The 18593-nt window shown below is 41.8% G+C and overlaps 2 protein-coding genes across 2 annotated transcripts in view; both read left to right on the plus strand.

Moving 5' to 3' along the window:
* Window positions 1-6529, plus strand: part of LOC107191638 (sodium/potassium-transporting ATPase subunit beta-1-interacting protein) — a 6615-nt gene extending 86 nt beyond the window's left edge. Inside the window, exons 2-6 of the mRNA XM_015580725.1 lie at window positions 755-912; window positions 1003-1083; window positions 1169-1360; window positions 1433-1493; window positions 5689-6529. Coding sequence (XP_015436211.1) covers window positions 755-912; window positions 1003-1083; window positions 1169-1360; window positions 1433-1493; window positions 5689-6452 — 1256 coding nt within the window. The 3' untranslated portion in view covers window positions 6453-6529. The remainder of the gene's footprint in view (window positions 1-754; window positions 913-1002; window positions 1084-1168; window positions 1361-1432; window positions 1494-5688) is intronic.
* Window positions 6530-11953: 5424 nt separating this feature from the next.
* On the plus strand, window positions 11954-16623 carry LOC107191577 (glutaminase kidney isoform, mitochondrial). The gene is made up of 11 exons (XM_015580639.1): window positions 11954-11986; window positions 13146-13181; window positions 13779-13878; window positions 13973-14115; window positions 14222-14595; window positions 14705-14985; window positions 15069-15245; window positions 15339-15499; window positions 15961-16086; window positions 16171-16311; window positions 16443-16623. The coding sequence occupies exons 2-11, from the start codon at window positions 13177-13179 to the stop codon at window positions 16621-16623; spliced, it is 1689 nt and encodes a 562-aa protein (XP_015436125.1). The 5' UTR covers window positions 11954-11986; window positions 13146-13176.
* Window positions 16624-18593: the final 1970 nt, after the last annotated feature.

The raw sequence follows: 18593 nt of genomic DNA on the forward strand, positions 1-18593 counted from the left end.
TCTATCATTATTATTGTCGCGTTCGTGATACGCGATTCGTAAGCGGAGACTCTTCAAGTTTTCTAGCTCAATCGAATCGTATAATACCTATTTAACTAAGTAGATACCTTCTTTCCTTGAATCGAGTTTCACAATCTGCTTTCCATTTTCATCCTCCGAGCGTGATTCACCCGTAAAATCGTGTTACCGTCGCTTTGCAGAAACGGTGAACCAGTTTCGAACAGTTTTATCGATAATATTATGGCCCGATGAAACATCGTATACTTGTTGCATTATCGTATCGTATCGTATCGTATCGTATCGTATCGTATCGTATCGTATCGTTTAATCGATCCGTGGGTCGCGTGGTTTATCTTTGCTCTGGTGAGATTCCTATAGAAACTATATGGACAACTACTTTCTATTCCTTTTTTCTGCTAAATACCAAAGCTGACCATTTTATTGGAACTGATCTCGTATATTTTAATAAATGATACGGGATAAGTATATTCTAGCAAGAAAAGTATTTAGAGCAAAAGGATGCTTTGGGATTTTTTGCGAGAAGTAAGAAAAAGCAGTCAATTGAGTTGATTTAAACTCAGAACTGCCTGTGACTTAAAGTGGGTTAGTTAATTCAGTATTTAGAACAAGACAATTCGAACAAATTATGCATGCGTCCAAGAAAGAGTTCACAGAAACAGAAGGAATTAGATACTTCTCCTGTGACAACGAATTCACATTAATTCTGTTATTGTATATATAATGAAAATTACATTTTTCACCTTTCTTTTACAGATTACTACCATAGAGCGTCAAGTTTTCGACTTTTTGGGTTTTATGTGGGCCCCAATACTGGTCAATTTCTTCAATATTATATTTGTGATCTTAGGTTTTTTTGGGGCCTTTCAGTACAGGCCTAAATATATTGTATCTGTAAGTACAAACAACATTGTCAGCCTAGTAAAGATATTGCACGAATATACACGTATTATTATTAAACAAGCATTGCTAATTTCTTTTCAGTACTGCGTATGGAATACACTATGGTTGGGGTGGAATATATTTATGATATGCTTTTACCTCAATGTGGGTGCATTGGACAAGGTATGATTTCAGTTACCGTGTACAGGTTTATCGGTAAAATTTTTTAAAAATGCCCTCAATTCTAATGATTTTCACAAATTTTCAGAATAGCGATATTTTAAACCTTGGTACAGGCAGTTTCTCATGGTGGCATGTAAATGGTCCGGGCTGCAAAGCTATTTATGACGTTACAGAGCCCGAATTATTCAGACCTGCACGGCCTACAAATGTTACTGACTGTGTTCTAGATTATGAAGTAATTGAAATTTTACACGCATCTACACAATGTATCTTAGGTGTATGTATATTTTTTGCACTTGCAAAAAAAAATTATGTTTTCTCGTTTAAAATAATTTCTTATGTATTTCAGTTTATCGCGTTCGTGGGTGGTATTTGTTTGAGTAAAGTTTTCCTGGAAGAAGATGATAGCTGTAAGTATTAAATTTACAAATAATTCTTTCAAATATCGCTGTTGTCGGATCAATATAGAATTTAGTTTGTTGCGTGAAATTATCCGGACTTTTATTTCGGGACATTGGCTGGTGGTAAGTTTGGGTGTTACTGGCAATGGTATCGGTAAACGAAAGTTCGAGAAATAAATCATTGGGATTACATTGTATCTCCATATACATATTTCCAAAACATGACTCTCGTATAGTATTATAGAAAACGCCAAGATAGATACTTTTCTCTTTTAAATAACATGTTGGGATTCATTATTGCTTGAAAACAGGGTTATCGGTTACAGTTGATTTCATTGGTGGATTTGATCCTCCATTTTGGTAAGTGCTTTGCCTGATTCATTGTTTGCACGCATTTTTTATCTGCTCCTTTCAGCACGAGTAAAATGGTTTTGTATGTAGATCTCGATTATACAGTAGACTCTCATTTTACCTTGAAATTGTTGAATATTTGATATTGTCACCAAGAATGCCACTCTATATCGTGAAGTAACGTTTTGCATCTTGGATAGCATAAACTTCGCGTTCATTTTATTTCACGTAATTCAGTGAAACTATTCAAGTGGCATGGATACTTTAATGCAAGAATTGCTTCTTTTACGGGTGCGACAGTTATACGAGTACTTCGACAATTCGTTAAATACTGCAATAAGTAAAGTCTCACGAGAAGAAACGTCCAAACCAGAGATACAACACATCTCATCTAATACTATGGATTCTGCGTCATATTTCAGTTGACTTTGTGGGAGGTGATGACTTCGGGTTGGCAGGCCACACACCGTTACATCCTATGTACGTTAGCTACTCGGCTCTTCCATCACCTGCCCACCCTCACAAAAATTCAAATCAAAATTACGCAGCAGACACTGTTAGCTCTCATCAATCCGTTTCTCACGATACCAGCCTTTCAAAGCACAACGAAAAATTCATTAATAGCTCGGGACGAAGTAAAAATAGTTTTCGAAACGACACAATTAAAACCACCAGAAGCAACATTTCTGATCGTGATTTGAAGTACATAGATTACTCCAACGACTACTCGAACCCTTTAGATCATTTGCAAAGACCGGTGTCTCCGTGCGACGAGTATGATTCCTTAGATAGTGAAGCTAAATTGAAGTATCAGAAGAACAAGTTGTATTATCCGCATTCGTCAAAGTACAGTCCCGTTGTATCGCCGCGAATAAAATCTCGTCCCGCCGCAACAAGGCAAGCGAAAACCTCTAACAAGCCTAGAGTCTTTACGGATCACATCCGGGAACAACCTATCCGATCGTTTCATTCGGATCCTAGATTGGCGATCGAGAATCAACAAAATACAAACAAACAAGAAAGTCCTTGTAGGTCTCAAAGAGACAGTAGACCGTTGTCGTTGTACGCCAGTAACTTTTAACTTTCGAATTAAGGCTAGTGTTTGTTCTGGGTTATTTTCTAGGGACTCGCGTCAAATTTCTTTCTAGTTTTAAACGCATCCGACTGAATTTCTGCGTATACAATATTGACGGTCTCCCGTAAAAAAACTTCTGAGGGTAACACAATTCCTATACTTGCCAAATAGATAGAACGATTAGAGTAGCTAGTTTATGATACCTTATCCATCTTCGATTCACATTAGTATAAACATAATTTTATCATCCCTGTAACGTTACGCTAATACGTATTGGCCATGTTTTAAAATACTTTGACTGACCCAGATTGATCGGATTGTGTGCTCATTAGTTTCGTACGCTTTCGTATTCATATTAATGGGTTTTTTTTTTTTTTTCGAAGATTTATTGACAACAACGAATTTGTTGGTGATTCGATCGTGAAACATACGTATAGTCATGTTGTGTTGAACAACACGAACTTATACGGATACGCGCACTGTGATACGTATAGAAATATGAATCATGTTTCAGTACATTCGCGATTTTATCAATTGCACATTTTAAACTTGTACTTAACGATGAATTTTTAAATATATTAGATATTAGACCCGAATAAAACTTTAACGTAAAAGTTCACGAATGTTGTAGAATTGTTTGATGCTTCGTTCATAATTCGTGTGTGTGTGTGTGTGTTTTTTTTTATCATTTTTGTAACGATATTTTTAACGACTGGCTTGTAAAGTGGCACTCGATGGAATTGTAGGCTGCATTTAAGGAGTTTGTTGTATCGTGACGATGAACTGTTTCTGTTTATTCGGTGCTGCGAAGATTATTATGATTTTCCGAATGTGTCTGAGTAGTGCATGCTAGTTCTCTTTTTACTATTTTAAGTCCAATCGAATGACTGTTTCATGTGGTTTTTTTTTCCCTTCGGAAAAACGACTACGGTATACATATCGAGACTATACGTACATATACGTATACATAGAATAATGTACGCGTACAATTGGTTATTACCTGTTCAAGAAAGATTTCTTTAGTTTTATTTTTATCGCTGTTCTATATGTTCGGAGCTAATTTTCGACATTCCATAGATTATCAGATATAAAATGTAAAATTCGAAATGACCGAATTTAACATTCTAATTTAACATTTTTCGATTGTACGTGAAAGTTTCTTATTTTCGATGAAACGAGGTGTTATTCAGTTCGTAATAGACTGCACTGGTTACGCGGGATGTTTCATGAATTGCAGATGCAAATGCCAATGAAAATTTATCAGTCGAGTGTGATGAATAAGGGCATGTGATAAAACGAAATTCTCTCGAACGTTTAAATTCAATGAATGTATTTCACTCACCGACAGTTCTTTTCTGAAATACTGCACACACGATAATCACGAATAAACACACACGTAATCGCTGCTCTAAATGACTGCTGGGTTTGGCAATTAAGTTGCTAATGCTATTGAATTGCGCACAAGGATCGATAAACGAATACTTAACGTTATCCAATAATAGATAGAAAATCTAATACGCGTAACGCTCAATTTGTCGAGCTACACGGAGAGGAAGTATCGGCAATAGAGAAACAGAACTCAGTTTCTGTCTTTCGAAGCCCACTGTAAACACATTTTAACTTTGTAACGCTAATGTACACGAACCAGATACGTACATTATACAACGTTCCTTCATCACACTTAACCGATACCATTATTGGCCTCGTTCGATAGTTGTAAAACAACCTGCTTAATGTCTAAGTTTTCCTTAAATCTTAAGTAGACTCTATCAAATCATCGTTACTTATCGATTGCATACTTTATAAGTGTGCATTTTTTCTTTTTTTTTCTTTTCTTTTTCCCCGCTTCTTAACGGGCATACTTAGCGCAATTAGTATGTATTATAAGTGTGGCTCGGTTGACACTTAATGTATATATGTGTACGTTTTAAATCGATGTGTATGCATTTCACGTAATTTATTTATGGTACTCGCACAGCTCAGTGTATTATGGTAGCTCGTTTAATCGAATGATACACCTGACCCTTGAACGTGTCACTTTAGGTTCAGATCGTCAAACGTAGTGCAATTCTCCCTTCGTTCGAAGCTTGTACAGTAGTCACGTATATACTTCGTTTAAAGGCGTAGCTCTTAGTTTTATATTTATTCACTGTATCATATGATTTACCTTGGTGCAGTTCATTGGCAACAATAAACGTGCAATGCTACTACTTGCTTGCTTTTTTATTTATTAACCCCCACTCTATTACTTTCTTTCCCTCTCTAACAATCTCCTCTGCGGTTTTCGGGGAACTATTTCGTTTACTCGTTACTACTCTTCTGGTGATCGTTCATTTCAAATCTCTGTACGACTAAATATGTACTGTCGTCGCTCGATGTTACGCATAGTGTTTCTAAACTAACGGGGGTCTGGGTAATTAGATACTTGTACGCTGAAAGCAGTAATTGCGCTTTCTTATTTACGAATTCTTCGAGTACGATGATGTTTCTTCGATAATTTGCGAATTGAAAAGAACAGCCGACCACCAGGACGTGCTACATAATCACCGAAACACCTTCAGAGTTGATTCACTTGTTCACCGTGTATGTATGTATGTATGTACTTACATGCTACGGTTGCTTACATGTGTATCGATTCAACCGAATGGTGTTCGTTTAGCTGAAAAGTTTGCACCTGGCATACGAACGAACAAACAAACCGTATACAGGTGCAAACCTATCCGCGCCCGTCGAGTCGTTCTCTTGTGATCACAGACTTTCGCTCTGTTTCCGTCACAGTACAAACTAAAAGGAAGAAAAAGCAGCCGAGGCCGCTGTACAGCATCGAGTACTCTCAACCGGAGCCACCGGTACACGACGATACCGTCTCCCCGAAACCGATGACTCCTCGCAGAGTGAAACGAAGGTCGGTGATTTCCCGAGACGGAACACGAAGATCCAATCGTAGGAGTTCGGTCAGGCAGTCACGGAGAAAAAATCCCGTAAATCGCATCATGGATCATCAGGAGAGTCTCTATGCTAACACGACGGCCAGCAGCAATCTGACCAATCAGAACGTGAACTCCTTGTCCCAGGGTACGCTCAACTACGATCGAATTTCGACGGGCTGGGACAGGGACAGAAACTCGAATTGGCAACCGGAAGCCGTGAATATGGCCGTGTCCTCTCCCACTTTGTGGAATCAGGATTCCACCAACAATTATTCCAACACGAGCAACTACGCGAACCAGAACTATCCTAACTGGGAGACGAGCAGCTCCACCAGGAATCTTACCGATAACTGGCAGCCGAACGAGTTGAACCCTATGCAGTGGCAGGGTCAGAGTAATCCAACTTTCCAGCAGACCAGCACTCAAAGTCTGAACGGCGAAGATTTGGATGATTTGTACAATAATCGACCAGCCAGCGCCAGGTCCAGTTATAGCAATTACCATGGCGTCAGAGCGACGCCGCAAGTGCCCAACAGAACAGACATCGTCAGACAGAGCCAGAGACAGTTTGTTCTTAGCGGACCGCCTGCTTATCAGGACACGGTAATTTGAGGTATCGTTAGCAGGCTTACGTTCGTGGGATCTACACCGAGCGAGAGAGAGAGAGAGAGAGAGAGAGAGAGAGAGAGAGAGAGAGAGAGAGAATTAATTAGAAATTGAGAAATCGATAAGGGTGGTGGACCCTCGATATGTTGCCGGATACTTCTCGTATTCGAAACCGATAGGTATGATTGCAGAATGATCTCATCGATGTCCCGCGAGTTTCCCGTCGGCTTCAATTTTTACACGAACGTCGGCCGTTGTTAGTACATAGTTATTATGTTTCGATGATCTTATGTTATAGTTGTTACTTTTAAGGTAGGGGAGATTGAGGGACAAACGATCGTGTTTCCCGATATTTTACTGATTTTCAAGCTTTACTTAATCACAGTCTATGCGACTCCTTGTGAATTGGACTGCGACTTGTTTCTACACTGCGCTACTTAATTAGCACTTTTTTAACATGTCGATCACGTTCAAAGGATATCGAGACTCGTAATATTTTCTAGTATACACGTACATAAATTTCGTAGGTACGTATGTACAATAAGTGTACCTTTTAACCTCTGCCTTTTATCTCAGGATCTAACGAGTTGGAGTTTACATTTTAATAATGTTTGATTCCGTCGACTCGATGAATGCAAAGTGGAACGCATCGCTAACGGTTTACAACGTAACCGAGCACACGACATTGTCACAGCCTATTTATACCGTCGTTCGAATCGCCTTCATTCAAATTATCATCTGTAAATATATCGAATTGCGATCATGACAATCATCCTTATTTATACAGTTCGAGCCTTAAATACGATACACTTACGGACACATGTAACGGTTACAAAAGAAGAACTACTTTTCTATATTCTATTTTCTAAATGAATATTTAAGATTTACATTGACCGCCATTGTATTGGTACAATTGTGTGATAGTCTTCCAGACTGTGAGAGAATAAAACTGTACAGATACAAACAACACAGAGGCCAAAACAGATGATGCTTCGATCCTCAACTTTCGAGTACTGCGTAAAAAAATCCGTCGAAACTATTGGGAAAAGTTTAAATGGGGATTTATACGTGCGTTGGCATCGCGTAGTTTGTGTACCGTCACCTGTGCATAAAAGAGTGCAATAAAGGTTTTTAATCGGAGTTGAAAATAAATTTTTTATACGGAAAATCAAACTAGATTACTTCGATTATGCTGTCGAGCCACACGTACTTACAAGTACGTTCGTAGATTACCTGGTAGAATGTTAAATGAAAACCAAAGTATTAAACATCGATGTAAGTTATAATAATACCTATTTGTAATTATTCGTTGTAATCTTAAACTGTCTTGACGTCTTCTTCGACTATCGTACAATTTAGGAGTTAATTAGCGTTTTGCGCACAATCGATTGTAAGCACTTAATTCTCGTCAACGAGGAATCTCTGACGCTTTATTTATCGATCGCGGGCATAGGAGCAGCACGACCATCACAGCTCCTTTCGAATACTTTCCGATAGATAAATGAAACCGCGCTTATGTAGCCTTTGCAGACGGATCGACGAATGGAACACGTTGACTCGTGATCGCGTAGAGTTGACGCGAGTTCTGTTCTCGCGTAACCGTAGGGCTATCGTTAGATGTACGATATTAGGAGTACTCGAACGGCAAGGATATAATGTACTTAGATATGTATGTATATCGTTTTACGTAAGTTTTAACTTTCCCAGTTTTTACTCGTTATCCGTCTCCAACATTTTGCGCTCAGGATTCAATGATCTGTTACGACACATGATACGATAGACTGGTTAACGGCAGTAAGGTGTTTAACGTGTACTATACATAAGCGTTCACCGTTCGTGTACAATGTATGTATTACGAATCGATAACTGCAAGACAATAAACGACAAATGTTCCAGATTTCATTTGTATTTCGATTACCCAATTTGCGTGGACGGTTTTACGTTCAACAGCCGAAAGAAGGATTTCGATACGAGAACTGCTCGAGCTTGTGTCGACGATCGGATCGTTTCCATTATTCGATCGTTCTACCGAGGGAGGAAAATGACGAGGTTACCGACCAACTCTCCACTAAAATACGAAACGAGTTTCGTGTTACCATCGTGATTGCGAGCGACAAGAAAACGATTCGGCCCGCTGTGAATTTCTCGACGCCGTGCCGCGCGTCGCGACGTCTAAATCGCGCATGTGCCCTATACGACGGCTGGTCTCCCCGTTGCTAGACGTCCCCGCGACCCTTAATACACCAGTACCTTCTAGTTGTCGGGACGTCGAGGGTCGCGCTCTCGCGTCACCGTTTCCGAGACCATACACGCGTGCGTGTTCCGCAGATTCCAAGAGAATCCGAGAGTAGTGTTAACCCCCGGGATTCCCTGCCGTAGCACTTTCCCAGCGAACCTTTCGTCTGCGTCGAAACAGCTTCCCTTTCTGAACACCGAAGATATCCTCAAGGGTACGAGAATGCTGAAGATCGTAAAAGCTGCCGCGAACGGGCTTAGAAAGCTGCACACCAGCAACAAGGTGCGAATGCTCGTGTTTAAATTATTGATCCGAGGAATTCCCGCGGAAATTCGGTTCACATCTATTGATTCGGGAAGGAAAAGGACCGGGTGGTCCTTCCTGTATAGGTTGCATCGATCGCGAACAAAAACATTTCAACGCGAACAAAGTGGTTAAAGCGCGAACAGACATATCAGCGGAGCACCCCCTATGTTTGCGGAGGATTAGACGTTTCGATAGTTGGAATATCGCGTTCGCGGACAGTGCGCGAATCTACCCCTCTCCTATGCATATCTGTAACAAGACAATCGATAAATGATATTGCTCGTTCATTCCGGATGTATTTTTATTCCGTTTATAAAGTTTCCTAACGTAATATTAGGATAAAACGTACGACGGTTGCCCGACGAAACAAGGTACCGATTATACACGCGGACACGCGTTATTCTATTCATGTTTGGCGTCCACGTGGGCGGTGGCAGTGGCCCATTTCAGCGACAGAAATACTTGAACACGCTACGTATGTACATACATGCAACTCGTACGTCGTACGACATCAACCGCGAGAGGAGCCGCAACTTCGCTTAGACCACCAATTAAACGATCGTTAGCGTCTTTCGTCGTGTTAAATTGCTGTCAACGATCGGTAGCGACGCTACGCTTTCAAATACGATGCGTCGTTCGCGGTTGTATGTACTTGCTGCGATAAACGATTTTCACATTCTCGTGCATGTTCTTTTGTTTTCGCGTGCGAACGACATTTGATTCGTCATAAAATTGTAGTGCGTATGCATACTTATCTATATTCGTTAAGAATTTGTTTTCGTACGTTACATCCTCCTGATCCGAATTAGGGATACACGTGGCAGGTTTCGGCTTACGTTGGTTGGGGTTGATACATCGAAGGATCAATACAGACTGCCTGGCAACCGACGTTCCGCACCCCTCGTACGCTTTATCGACCCAAAATTCTTCATTCACGAAACACGGGAACCGGTTTTTCAAAAGCAGAACCGCGAACCTTTTCTTTGTTTTGGCTCGCGAGTACCGGACCGCCCTTTAACGACGAATGGATCAAATTCGATTTTCACATGACAGGAACATCCGTTGGCCTCGGCGTTGCTAGGAGAATTCCTTACCGCAGGTACAAGATGACATCACATACAGCTATATATATGTATACACTGATATACCACTTGCGCACACATCATGCTAATACTACTACGAATGAAAGAGTGACGTCGCGTCCCCGATATAAATATACCCGCCCCTCCCCCAGCCCGCTCATCCTTCTACTCCTCGCTATGATGTAAGTCATATTGTCCTTACGCGGCCATGTTTTCCCTACTTCTGGCAAAGCTGGTTGGCCCTGTAGGGAATCCTCGCTACCGAATTGCTGCTTCCGATCAAGAACATCGAAGCCATTCATGGCTGCTCGTGCACGTTTACAACGTTCGATCGGAACAGCACCGCCATTTTTTCACAGCAATTTTCCGATTGCTCGTATAATTTCGGAGGAACACTGATCATGGTAGATCTAAACTGATTGATTACAGAGACGGGCTGCGGTACCGGCATCGAGGAAGCTTGGAAACTTAAAATACTTGGACTCCGCTATCGGAAGTGCCTTAGAATTAGAACGCGCGCAGATACGGTAACGAACACGCTCTGTATATTTTCTATAGCGATTACGCGTTTCCTATTTTACGTCAAATAGTCAATTTTACGACGACTTGCTACGCGTCTTTCGCTTCGATGGGGCTACGATCGCATCGATTTTGATCGTTTTATGTTCAAATGGAATATCCGATCGAATTTTTTTTTTTTTTTTTCTTTCTTTGTTAACGCCGTTCAGATCTTTTCGAATAGTTTACGCGTCAAGCAATGCGCGTTCTTATTGTTTCTAGTCTACACCGTAGAACGCTTGAGCGATCAAGTGAACAGGATGGTGTTTCGTTCGGTATGTAACACGATACGTATATTATGCATTCTCGTACCATTATTATTATAACGAGCGAGGCACGACGAGAGTGATGATATCCAAATAGATTATCGAAAAAACTGACGAAAGTTTGATACTTCTGGTCTAAAATGCTTGAAGAATAAGTGGAAAAATTGGCGACGACATATGCTAGTTAAATATCGAACGATGCGTACAATAGTCCAATTGCTTGTATCGCTTCGACCGATCGGGTTGCGTACACACATATAAAATAAAGCTAATCGTTTATCGTGTTCTCCTTACTCGAGGAACATCGTAACAATCGCGAAATAGATTCGTGCACTAGGTGGAGCACAATGGAGAACCAATAAATCTGAAGTAATCGATACCGACGGTTCTCAATCGTTCGCATTTCTGGGACTCGCAATCATTCTCGCGGCGAAGGTGGGCACGTTCGATCGTATTCGATCCTCGGTCAATCTCGTGGCTCGTATTCAAAGCTTTGTCATCGAAATTTCCACGATTCGCTGTACCACTCGTATCAGTATTTTCCAAGTAACGAGCAATTTCCTTTGGCTCGTCGAGAAACGTCTCTCTTTACCCGACAATTATGTCAGGCTCGTCTTCTCGTCGATCAAAGTTTTATGTAGTTGCTTCTTCCTCGTCGCGAGACATCGTGTTTTATCAAATGCTTTCCTATTCCCTCCGACGGACATGATAGTTGGTTAATTGAGAACCATTTGATCTTCATAGATACGACCCCAAGCATCGCGGTTTATTGTCTTAACGATGCCGCGGCGCATTTAAATAGGTTCAGGACGAAGATCTGATTTTGTTCTCCGTAACGTTGCTAGATCGATCGATCTCGCGAAACCTCTCCGTTAGAGTTTCCGTCGTCACCGGGTGCTTAGATAGGAAGAAAGGTCCCGCGCTGCGGCAGAGACTGGAGTCGAGATTTCAATACTTTCGAAAGCGATGAACGATTAGCCTTCGATCGAACACTCTTGACATCGACGAGAAAAAGAAAAAAAATATGAACGACTTCAACTTCAGTGAACACTACGTGGAAGACGTGGCAGACTTTTATAAATCGTCGATTCGGTAAGATTCTATAATTAACTTTCACAAAACGCGTCCGAATACGCGTTCCGTCTCGTGCCATTTCGTTCCATTGACAACGTTGCGACGTTTTCCGCGCGTTGCGCTGACCAGATGGCTGTTGTTACCCGAACACCCGTCGTTCTAATTGAATCTAATCAACTGTTTATCCATAGGTGGGATTTGCTATTCGTGACATACGGTGTTCGCAACGTGTATACGTAAATCACACGTACAGCCATCGATATGATTCACGCGCGCAGCAATGGAGTCGATTCCGTTCTCGATGTGCCGCTCGCGAATCAACGTACTTTCGTTTAATTGACATGTACACTCGCGTGAAAAACTCGGCTTCCGCTACGGGAAAAAGTGCCGTAGAAGAAAAGTCTTCCGGCACTTACTAAATTTATTTCAAGTACAGAAATAAATATTAAACCGAATATTAATTTGGCATAAATTTCGGTAACTCCGAAAACTAAATGGTAGGAGGCATTTCGCCAACCTCACATTTTCCCCTAGCAGAAGCCGAGTTTGCACGTCGGTGTACAATAACACTTTGTTCGTGATTATGCAACGCAACCACCAGTGACGATTCCCGAGATTTTTATTTGCCGAAGCTATTTGCTTATTTGAGGATACTCGAACGATACCGCGAAAAATATATTCTACTCCCATCGCTACCTGTTGGCGTTTCCACTATTTTTGGATCGTGTTTTCCTGTTCGAGTGGGGTTATAACTGGTCCGTTCCAGCCGATATAAGGTCGTGCTTCTCTTTGATCTCGGTACGGACTGCGTAAAGATCATCGAAGCTTTTCAATAGATCGAAGCGTGCGCGAATTCCAATTCTCGTCCCGCGCGATTATCGAACATTTCTGCGATATCTCTTTCGCAAGGAGAAATTTCTCGGTTGTAAAATGAAGGATACGAATCTAAGCATCGTCGTGCCTTGTGTCGAAATAGCCGAGGAACATGCGCCGGAGAATAATTCAGCGTTAGTGCCGGTGAATGTGTCCGAGGATTATTCGATCAGATCGAAGATCGCGTGCTCCATCTGGCTAGAAAAAAAAGGTTACAAATCTAAGAGGATGCTGGCGCGATTCCTTAGGTAATCATTTCCGGTACCATTGTCAACTGATACATATTTTCCGTATGTTTTTACAGCGAATACAGCTTCATACATGACAGCCATTACATGTAGTGAGTACCGTGTGCTACGTTCTTTGTCGATTAATGCATGGCGCGATGCGCGAAACTCATTGTTTCAAGAGAAAGTAGAACCGTTAAAACCAAGCTTTATATTAGGCATATGAAAAAAAAAAAAAAAAAAGTAATGAACAGGAGCAGTAGTTTGTAACAGTGTTTGGATAAGAAAATGTAGATCAGACAAGTGGTTCTCGTTCGGTCGGTGCGTCGTGTGTGAATATCGGTGTGAATCGAAACCTGTTACAATTAATCGTAACATTATTTACGTCGCGCTGCGTATAACTTATCCGGGTCAGCGTGGTTTCGTTTAAATAATCGACGAACGAGTGTTTGTTGTTTTTTATTTACGTATCTTCTCTCGCGACAGGAAGTGTAACGGTATTCGTAGTTACATATGTATATCATAGATATGTATATGTATAGATTCGATGTGTGTTTGTGCTACAGACTCGATAGATAGGATACCTTGGAATACATTAAAATTGCATGCTCGTAAAAAAGAGTGTACGTATGTACGCGTCGGGTGACATTGAACGCGCGAAAATTTGTAACAATAAAATTAATCATTGTACCTACGTCGCGTCGTTGCAGTACCAGAGATCAAGATCAAGCGACGAACGCCGAGGATGTACTGTTCGATATGTTTAAAAATGAAGAAACTGGCCTTCTACCAGTGGGCAAATTTCTAGCTGTGAGTACCGCTCGATCTTATCCGTGCGGAGGTTCGCGCGAGAATCTCGTTGCCCTCGAGACGCTCTACGTTATGTTGTTTCGCGTGTTTCAAGGCTTTAAGGACGACCGGTTTGCGAAACGACGACCCCAGACTTCAAGAATTCTCGGACAACTTGCGAAAGGAACACTTGAAGACGGGAGGACACGAGGGTGTTTCCCACGAGACGCAAAAGCTGAACAGAGAACAATTTAGAAGGTAAGAAAGTAGTGTAAGGAGGTGGAGAGAAACCTATTACGACGAAGTCGTTGGCTAGGGGTCGCTTATTATCGGATCAATCGATTCGCTTCTCCTCTCCTTCCAGGATTATAAATCCGAATATAGTATTGATCTCGAGAGCGTTCAGGCATCAATTCATCATTCCGGACTGGTCGGGTTTCACGAAACACATAGAGGACTTCTATTGGAAATGCAAGTCGAACTCGGAGGGCAAGGTTGCCTCCTATATACCTCAGCTGGCCAGAATGAATCCGGATTACTGGGGTGTTTCCGTATGCACGATCGATGGACAGAGGTTCAGTATCGGCGACACTTCGATGCCGTTTACCCTGCAGAGTTGCAGCAAGCCGTTGACCTACGCGATAGCTCTGGACAGATTGGGTCAAGAGGTTGTCCATCGATACGTCGGCCAGGAACCATCTGGCAGGAATTTCAACGAATTGGTCCTGGATTACAACAGTAAGCTAGGAAATCTATACGTGGTCTCGCGAACGTAGATTGCGTTTTAACCGAACATCCAGGTGTCGCGGGAACAAAAGCTTCGAATGAAATGATACGTATTTATCAGAGAAACCTCACAATCCTATGATCAACGCCGGCGCGATACTGGTGTGTTCCCTGCTCAAGTCTCTGATCAAGCCCGAGATGGCTCTCGCGGAGAAATTCGACTTCACGATGAACTATTTTAAGAGATTGGCGGGCGGAGAGAATCTCGGTTTCAACAATGCTGTCTTCTTATCGGAAAGAGAAGCCGCCGACCGAAATTACGCGCTTGGATTTTACATGAGGGAACACGATTGCTACCCCGACAAGACGAATTTGCGAGAAATAATGGACTTTTACTTTCAAGTACGTTATCGTCGCTCTTCGTACGGTGCGTACACGATTCAAGAATATAGAGGCACTTGAACGATGTTTCCTTATATTCATAGTGTTGCGCGATGGAAGCAAATTGCGATACGATGGCCGTCATGGGCGCCACCCTGGCCAATGGTGGCATATGTCCTATCACCGAGGAGAAGGTCCTGAAGCCCGACAGTGTGAGAGATGTCCTCAGCCTGATGCACAGCTGTGGCATGTACGATTACAGTGGTCAATTCGCTTTTAAGGTAACTACTCTGACTTGATCCTGATGTTTCACGTTCTCCTTAAAGTAGCGTCGTGACACAATACACATTTACATCTATCACAATATATTGCAGGTTGGTATACCAGCCAAGTCTGGAGTGTCGGGAAGTCTTCTCGTAGTTATTCCAAACGTAATGGGAATCTGCACGTGGTCACCACCGCTGGATCCTCTTGGCAACTCGTGTCGCGGCGTACAGTTCTGCGAGGAGCTGGTCTCGGAATTCAATTTTCACAGGTACACACGCCAACGTTATCTCGCACAGAACTATCTCAATTCTTTCGTACAGCAGCAGCTGCACCGATGGAAATTTACACGTTACACACGCGCTAAAACGTTAAACGCTATAACGATCTTTTCAACATTACCAAATACTACCGATACAATACGATGCACATAGAAATTTCTGATTCTGCCGGTAGAGTTTACGCTTATTAATGTTCATTTTAAAAAACTAATCGATCCACAAACGAATGACAACACATTAATCAATTGTTTATTTCCTCTCCTTTGCTTTTCTCACGATCCACGGCTACACGTAAACCCGCACGACGAACAAACCTATCCGCACAATGTCTGCCTTTCGTCTTCGAATCTGAACACGGACCACCACCGACCTACGATACTTGGGCTATTTTCATTGTCTCCCGTCGTCTTCCATCCCGTCCTCATTAGTGTAGCACCTACTATGATCACAGGTACGACAACCTGAAACACGCGACGAACAAGAAGGATCCCAGGAGGCACAAGTACGAGACCAAAGGGCTGTCTATCGTGAACCTTTTGTTTAGCGCGGCCAGCGGCGATGTTACCGCTATGAGAAGGTCGGTCCGAATTCTCGATCGAGAGTATAGCAAATAGATATCGGAGCGTAAAATCCACTGTACGACGTAACGATATAATTTTAGGCATCGACTAAGCGGTATGGACATGACGTTGTCCGATTACGACGGCAGGACTGCCCTGCATTTGGCTGCCAGCGAAGGCCATCTAGATTGCGTTGAATTTCTGATCGAGCAGTGTGGAGTTCCCCACGATCCCAAGGACAGGTAAGCCTCGTCGTATGTACGTACAGCTATCTAATAATTCGACCGACACTGGTTCCTGCGCGAGGCTGTCGTCCGTCTCTCTGGTTACGCCACGCGCGGGCGGAATATTAGATCCTGATATTATTTTCTAGGTGGGGCAAACGACCCGTAGACGAAGCGGAAACCTTTGGACACATGCAGGTCGTAGAGTATCTGAACGATTACGCGATAGCCCGTGAAACGGACTTGGAAAACACGGAAAACCAAACCGACAACGACAATACCGACCCGAGAAAAGTCGTGGACACCACGGTTCGAACTCCGCTTCCTTAAAAGAGAAGCTTTAGTTAGCAGATTTTTCTATGGGAAAGGTGACTCACCCGAGCTCGCGTCTCTCTCTGTGGGTGTGCGTGAATTTAATGTAGGGTGGACAGATGAATCAATGAATGCATGGAATACGTGCTACTATATGTATATCGTGAATGCGATAATGAGAAATTCCTCGATCGAAAGATCACCGTGAATCTGTTATTTTCTTTTAACGCGGATCATTTCGTTCTGTTTGTACGCTCAACTTCGAGTATCAACCAGCCACGGGTTGTGACACTCTGTAATCCACTCTAACATTCTCTTACTGATATTTATATTTTTCTAATCATTTGTTTTTCGTGCCTGCGTCCTTTATGTTTCGTTCCCTTGTACATTAAACCACACGGTTCTATATTCTATATCAATCTATACGTACAATGAATTGTCTTTCGTCTGGACACGAAATATCTATCTGGATTACAGAGTGTTCGCGAGTGAAGACAACAATGATCATTTACAAGTATTATTTGCTTCGAGGATGAATACGTAAAAGTACACTGCAACTTTCAAGACGCGGTAATCATTTATGCGAATGCGCCGATAGATAATTACGTTACCACATCGAACGTACGTGGATATTAGTTTATCGAAGACTCCGAAAGATCACGCGCGAGAAGAAATGTATATCGACAAACATTTTGATACAGATAGCGTTTCTTTCGTTCATTTATGTTTTATGCGATACTCGTTCCTATTTATCTGAAGTTTAAGAGTTCGTTCCCAACTGCTTTCGAGGAGGAAATCTTTGTTTCTTTGTTCTTTTCGAATAAAGTCTGGAATCGAAACATTTCCAGGCCATTATTTTATTCGAATTACAAAAGCCAATCTCAAACTTCGCAATTGGTACTTCATTGAAAATATTTCTTTCAACGGGAATAAGTTTTCGAAATCGATGACAGAATTCCAATCGATTTCAATGTCCGAATATCGAGCTCTATTGTCTTGAATGGAGATTACGTAACACGAGAGTTTGTCTCGGTTGCAGATTCTGCGTGATTTGTGAATCAGTGTTCACGACCTTGTTCCATTTAAATAGATACGATTTCGTCTGAAAGCGAAGCAGCATATTCGGGTTAACAGGAACTGTGATCGTTCGTGTTCTATGCATAAAACTGTAGTCGATTATTAATCGTGCGATCGCGAAGAAACGAAAAGAACTGTCTGTCGATGGAAGGGCTACTGTTACGGGGACAGTGCACAAGTGCGTTTTCCGTTTCCTCTACGGCAATATTTTTCGACTGTCTGTTTGTTGGGTAACATAGTTGGCCCTTTATTTGGCAAACGAAAAGTCCCCTAGTAGTTAGCTAAATATTTATCCTATCGGTTATCAGAATTTTCTCCTTCCTTTTGCTCGTTAACGAATGGGCTACAAACGAGGCCTAACGGTACGCATGTTTCCAAGACAAAATAATTTCACGGGATAACGAAATAATTGTCAAGTAAAGGGTCGACATCGTCGGCATCACCTTTTGCGTCAATTACTTCAACGTCTGCCTTAATGATGTCAAGAAAAGGGTAGAAACGCAAACGTCGTGCATAGAATTATGTATGTATGTATGTATGTATGTATGTATGTATGTATGTATGTATGTATGTATACTTGAATCGAATGCTATACGTACCGAGCGCGACTCGTGAATGTTCGTCGATGAAAGAATGCCTAGGAAATGCGAATATATAATAAGTTTATTGGAAAATACAAATGTTATCTCGTCCGATGGATCATCTTTCCAAACGTGACGTTTTCGCGACGGAAAAGAATTCTCGATCGCGGAGACGAACATATCGTTCCAAGTGCGCTTTCGATTCGCATTATGCAACTTCTGCCAAAGGTATTTTAAAGAGAGAAAAAAAAAAAACAAAAAACCGAAGGACAATAATAATATACATACTTGGATATCGTTGGCAAGCAAATCGACTTGCCTTCGAGCTCT

This window comes from Dufourea novaeangliae, unplaced genomic scaffold, assembly GCF_001272555.1.
Source record: "Dufourea novaeangliae isolate 0120121106 unplaced genomic scaffold, ASM127255v1 scaffold228, whole genome shotgun sequence".
Lineage (NCBI taxonomy): Eukaryota > Metazoa > Arthropoda > Insecta > Hymenoptera > Halictidae > Dufourea > Dufourea novaeangliae.